The sequence below is a fragment of the Nannobrachium achirus genome, assembly GCF_963921795.1.
Source record: "Nannobrachium achirus genome assembly, chromosome: 17".
NCBI classification, from domain to species: domain Eukaryota; kingdom Metazoa; phylum Chordata; class Actinopteri; order Myctophiformes; family Myctophidae; genus Nannobrachium; species Nannobrachium achirus.
The window spans coordinates 9,352,347-9,358,400 of NC_137824.1; the positions used below are offsets into that span (position 1 = coordinate 9,352,347).

The following is a 6,054-nucleotide window of genomic DNA, read 5'->3' on the forward strand; positions in this document are numbered from 1 at the left end:
AAAGGGATAGTTCAGCCCCACAACGACTTCTTCTTGTCTATGGAATACTCACTCCATGGAGACTTAAATTTGTGGATATTCTTTTCGTTTTTGTCGCATTCCTAAGCCAATCATTTGAGGAGACTTTTTGTGTCTCCATAGGGAACAAAGAAGACTCTTTGTGTCTCCATAGGGATCCACTGTCGGTCATCAAATTATTGTCTTAAAAAATATCCACAAATTCAAGTCTCCTTTAACAGTGCACATCAGCAGACACATCACATGATGATGATGATGATGATGATGATGTCATCAGTGTGGGACACAGACAGTAGAACAGCTGAACAGCAGAGTGGTCTACATATAACCAGCAACATATCAGCAACACAACACAACACACTCAACAGCAGACTGCAACAATCCTTTTACACACAGCTGTGTGTGTGTGTGTGTGTGTGTGTGTGTGTGTGTGTGTGTGTGTGTGTGTGTGTGTGTGTGTGTGTGTGTGTGTGTGTGTGTTCCTGCAAAGTTAGTGTGTGCGTCTGTGTGTGTTCCTACAGTGTGTGTGTGTAGTAATCTAGTAAATCCTCAGCTGTACCTCAGGGTTTAGGTAATCTGCTCAGTTATGTCTTTGTCCCGTTAATTCACCAATCCAACCAAACCGCTTGATCCTTTTCATTCTGGAGGTCAAGTTCAATGTCATTAGTCTGTAGATAGATAGACAGACAGACAGACAGCTCAATATCATGAAAGTTCAATGACAGAAACTTGAATGTCATTCTTGCCGTCTGTCTGTCAGTCTGTCTGCCTGTCCGTCTCTGTCCTCCTTCCATCGTCTCCTCCTCCTCGATGTGTCCTCATTGGCTGCGTCTTGGCTCCTCGTCCTTTTCTGTCCAATAGCTCCTCTGTCCTCACTTCCAAACCAGGAAAAGTAGGAGGAGTCAGTCGGCCATTTTGCTGCCACTTGTGTCAAGTGTCCTATTTGCCGCTCCAAGGGAGCTAGGGATGAGGAGCTGCTACTGTAGGGAGTAAGGGAACAAAAGTCCATCCTAACCAGGAAGAGGTTTCCAAGCTGAACGGCACAACGTTACTGACTCCGCCCTCTACAGCTGTCAGTGTCATGTTGTGTGTGCACGTCAGGCCTTTTTTATGTGGGCAAATGAAAGTGTGTCATCATTATACTAAAGACCAGAGTGGTCTAATCAGAGAGTTGTGCCATTGCGGGGTCAGAAACAGCTCAGAAACAGCGCTGGTCACGTGGTTCATTGTCACTTTAGTCCTCATAGACTTCAATGCGTTCTGTGAACTTCCGGTTCGCGGTTTGTCACTTTACGCCAATAGATGTGTGCGTAGAAGACCTGAACCATGAAGTGAACGAGAGTGACGCCACTCTCCATAGGTAGAATGCTCTGCTAAAGACTGTCCGTTGCCATAAACGAGCAGGATGTCCAAACATGGTCATAAAGTCAGGGGGCGGGGCTCAGTTGTGTTGATCACGAGTGTCTTTAACGTGACCCTTCGGAGGAATCCACATCCCATTTCTCTAAAACGTAATTTTCTTCGTGTCCTCTCCGTCCGTGCATGTGTCCTCGCCGGGAGGGACTATAAGACGGAAAAGCGAAGGACGCGAGTGAGGGGAAAACAAGGATTCATTTTGTATTTTTTATTCAAGGAACTTTTTGAGACGCACCCCGCGGTGCTCAGTCAGAACTGGGTCTCGGAGTGTGGCGGGGGGGTCGTCTCCTTGCCGTTGCTGGACAGGGGGGGCGGCGGGGGGGTGTAGGTGCCCCGGGTCAGGGTGTTGGACAGGGGGGGTGAGGAGGAGGTGTCCCGGGTCAGGGTGTTGGACACGGTGTGGTCCGGGGAGTCTCCAGGGTCGCTCCGTGTCGGGTGGCTCTCGGGGCGGCTGCCGGAGGAGCCCTTGGCGCCCGTGGAGGTCAGGCTCTTCTGGAAGCTCTCGGAGGTGAAGTAGTAAACCACCGGGTCCAGGCAGCAGTTGAGGCTGAAGGGGGGACAGAACAGTACAGTGAATAATAATAATAACCAGTAAGACGTCTCAGGGCGACAAGCGACAGGTCGCGCCATGTCTTGGCCATCTGGCCAGTGATGTATATCGGACCAGTTACCCATATATGGAGACTCCTGGTACCAATATATGGAGATCCCTGTCTGTAGAACCAGCCACACAGATATGGGCTGTCTTGGCCATCTGTCTTGGCCATATATGGATTCTGTTAGCGTGGTATGTGGCAACTAATTAAAACTAGGGCTGTCAAATGATTAACATTTTTTATCAGATTAATCACAGCTTAAAAATGTATTAATCATGATTAATCACGAATCGAACTATGTCCAAAATATGTCATTTCTGTCTGTATAATGTCGTGGAAATGGAAAGATAAAGGCAGAATAAGGTGGATACATTCATACAGTATGTACTGTAAGTATGTATGTTTATTATATAATCATTAGTATTGCTTATTTTAATTATTATTATTAAGGAACTCTAGAAATCTCAGTTGGAACTGTTACCCCTGCGACCCGACCCGATGCTGAATAAGCGGTTGAAGATGGATGGATGGATTATTTTTCATGTAGAGTAGGCTACATTATCTACCATTTATTGTGTAGCAATAAAACACTGGCTTAGTTTAATTATTGGAAACTAAAGAGCCTAAATGCAACAATAGGCTTGTCATTCATTCAGGATGGGAAGTGGAACTTAAAAGTCAGTTTAGCATGAGGGGAAGAGGATTACTATGGCTGGGCTACAGATAATTCATTCAGTTGACACACGCTGCACAACACAAGCCTGTGCTGATTGCCTATGTCAAATCCCGGTCAAATCAGGGTCAACGAGCATCGTTAACAGCCTAGGATAGCTGGCAAATATGCGCAGTGTTGAAGACGCATCGCGTCCATTTCTCTGGATCTAATGCAAGCAGTTGGAGCCCAAAATCGTGGATTTTAATGTGTTGCCGTTGTCCTCTCCAATTGAACAGCCAAAGGTAGTAGTAGATCTCTATTTGAGATATATTGATGATCAGTTATTAATCCAGTGGCAGCGAATGGTTTCCAAGCGGTTTTAACAACTTTTTTTCAGGCAGCTATCGTCTCCCCCTCTCTGCTGTCCACACACTGTGAGTGTGTGGAGGGGGGAGGGTGGAGCAGGATGCGTTGCAGGGCAGGCTGTGTTCTCGGCTGCAGTGAATGGTCCGGTTATGCTGCGCATGCGTTAATTGCGTTAAATATTTTAGCGCAATTAATCCCAAAAATGAATTACCGCCGTTAACGCGATAATTTTGATACCTATAATTAAAACATGTATTTTCGGGGGAAAACCCTTGTTTTGCAATGTAACTACTGTACTTTTATTTTCCTTTCTTATTAATATCACGTAGATGTTTTTCTTTTGGTACTTTAAATAGCAATAATGAGGCTATGAAAAATCTTGTTTCCCCCCATTCGCTTCCATTATAAAAACAATCTGCCCTGGCTTTTTTGTCCCACCTAGTAACAGAGCAAAATGGGGCGGGATTTGACAAAGAGTGTATTGTGTTTGTGTACCTGGCCAGACACAGCGTGATGGGGTAGAGCGTGCGGGCGAAGCGCTCCACGGAGCAGTTGGCCAGCGCCTGCGTGCGCACCAGCGCGTAGAGGAACAGGATGGAGTTGTAGGGCACGAAGCAGATCACGAAGATGGCCAGGTGCACCAGGATCATCCTCAGGACGCGCCTCTTGCTGTCGGAGGAGCCGCCCGCCGGCTTCCTCAGCGTCCGCAGCACCAGCGAGGAGCACACCAGGTTGGCCAGCAGGGGGAGCAGGAAGCCCACGATCTGAGGCGATGCACGCACAGAAAGCAGAGAACAACGTGAACGACAGTTTAGTCAGGAAATCTCAATTACTATGAAAACCTGCAGCTCCCGTGCGTCAGTCAGTCAGTCACGCCTCATGTCACGCTCCATATATGGCCAAGACAGAAAGTTGGTGGATCTGACCTCATCAAACCCTGGATAGCCATACATGGAGACGACTGGATCATCACCTAGATCTCGATCGCTGAGATCCCTGATGTCATCAATATTACTCCCATATCTTGGAATGCCCATATATGAACATATTGTGTCAATCTCATGTGCTCTCAACGCTTCTCGCCCATAGGACGTCTTACAGTTCTACAACTATAATAGCTCTGGTGCCTCGATGAAGGTGGTGATCTTGGACAGCTTGTTCTTCTTCTTCTATAATATACTGTATATATAGTTCTACTACTGTAACTGGTACCCCAAAGAAGATGGTGATCTTGGACAAGTAGTTCTTCTATCTATATTATATATCCACCTGTTTAGTTTAGAGTAGTCGGAGGCCTTAGGGAGATAGAATGGTAATTTTGTGCTAATCAATTTCGTGCTAAAAGCGCCAAATTTTGCACAGATGTAGCCCAGGGCATGCTCTAATGATTTAGCTAGGGCGCCCGAGTCGGCTACCTTCGGGGTCGCCACAGCGGCCAAATCAAGTTGGGCTCCCATCAATTTTCTATACAGGAGGAAAATACCCAGAAAAACAGTTTTTATTTGGTATTTAAGTAGGATGTGAGGGGTCTAACTAGGGTTTTTTTCTGGGGCCATTTGTAGCCCAAGGAAAGTTTTTTGTGCAAAACAAATGCTTGCAATGGATTCAGCATCATGATAAACCCCTAGTTAGATCCCTCACATCCTACTTAAATACCCAGAAAAAAGAAAAAGGTTTTCTGGGTATTTTCCTCCTGTATAGGAAGTCGATGGGAGCCCAACTTGATTTGGCCGCTGTGGCGACCCCGAAGGTCACAGACTCGGGCGCCCTAGCTAAATCATTAGAGCAAGCACTGGGCTATACATCTGTGCAAAATTTGGCGCTTTTAGACTGATTAGGACGAAAAATCCCTAAGGCCTCCGACTAGAGAGAATTTACTGTACAATTATGTGTGGGACACTTTCGGAGAACACCTGACATACATATAAGTTCATGTCATGTCGCAGATGCAACCGTTGTGAGCTTGTAGATCACACTCGGCTGCGACGCCGGAACTGCCGCACGCCTTCTGCGCAATGCACAATGGGACGTTGGAAACTTGTGGATATAGTTCTACTACTATAACTGGTACCTCGATGAAGATGGTGATCTTGGACAGGTAGTTCTTCCAGGTGCTCTTGGAGAAGCCCTCGAAGCAGGCCGTGGCCCGGTTGGCCCTGTTGATGGTGGAGAAGAAGGTGACGGAGATGCCTCCGCCCAGGATGGTGAGCCACACGGCGGCGCACACCAGCGCCGCGTTGCGCCGCGTGCGCACGGAGCGCGAGCGGAACGGGTACACGATGGCCAGGAAGCGGTCCACGCTGATGCAGGTGAGGAAGAAGATGCTGCCGTAGATGTTGGTGATGAAGGCCGTGCCGGACACCTTGCACAGGCCGTCGCCGAAAGGCCAGTGGCGGTTCACGTTGTAGAAGACCTGGAAGTTATAGGAATGTTCATCGTTAAAACTGCGGTATAATATTTTTTATTTATGTTAAATATCTATGTATTCTGAAAGGTAATCATTGCTTTAGAGTGTTTGTTCAGTAGACTCGGTCTGGTCTCGGTCTCGCCCATGATTTTACTCAGTCTCGACTCGGTCTCGGACTAAGGGACTCGCGACTCTTCCCCCACAGAGTCCACTCGATTCAAGAGTCAAGGCAATGCAATGAAATAATTATAGTATTATACCCATATTATGAGGAGCCCATTCACATTAACATTATAAGAGAGTTGTCTGGTGCTTCCCATTGATGAATTCCTAGATGATGTGTGTAAATGGTTTAGTAAGGAAACTTATCGTTCGGGAAATGTGTCAATGTTGTGTTTTCTAAAGCGTACCTTGAAGGGCAGCGTGAAGACGAATACCAGGTCTTAATGTGTTAAACCAGGGGACCCCTAGGGGGTCCTCAGAGTTACTAGAGGGGGTCCTTCAAATCTTGGTGTGATAGAAACTTTTTTCTCCTTTTTTATATTAACTACTAACGTCCATATTCTGAGAACTTTAGCCAAAAATGGCAGATCTAC

General features: G+C 46.7%; 1 protein-coding gene across 1 annotated transcript in view; it reads right to left on the bottom strand.

Annotated features, from left to right (window-relative positions):
* Window positions 1-1,683: 1,683 nt before the first annotated feature.
* The window catches only part of lpar4 (lysophosphatidic acid receptor 4), a gene marked incomplete at both ends in the record, with an annotated part of 4,690 nt that continues 319 nt past the window's right edge, over window positions 1,684-6,054 (bottom strand). Inside the window, 3 exons of the mRNA XM_080746494.1 lie at window positions 1,684-1,981; window positions 3,547-3,815; window positions 5,123-5,464. Coding sequence (XP_080602620.1) covers window positions 1,684-1,981; window positions 3,547-3,815; window positions 5,123-5,464 — 909 coding nt within the window. The remainder of the gene's footprint in view (window positions 1,982-3,546; window positions 3,816-5,122; window positions 5,465-6,054) is intronic.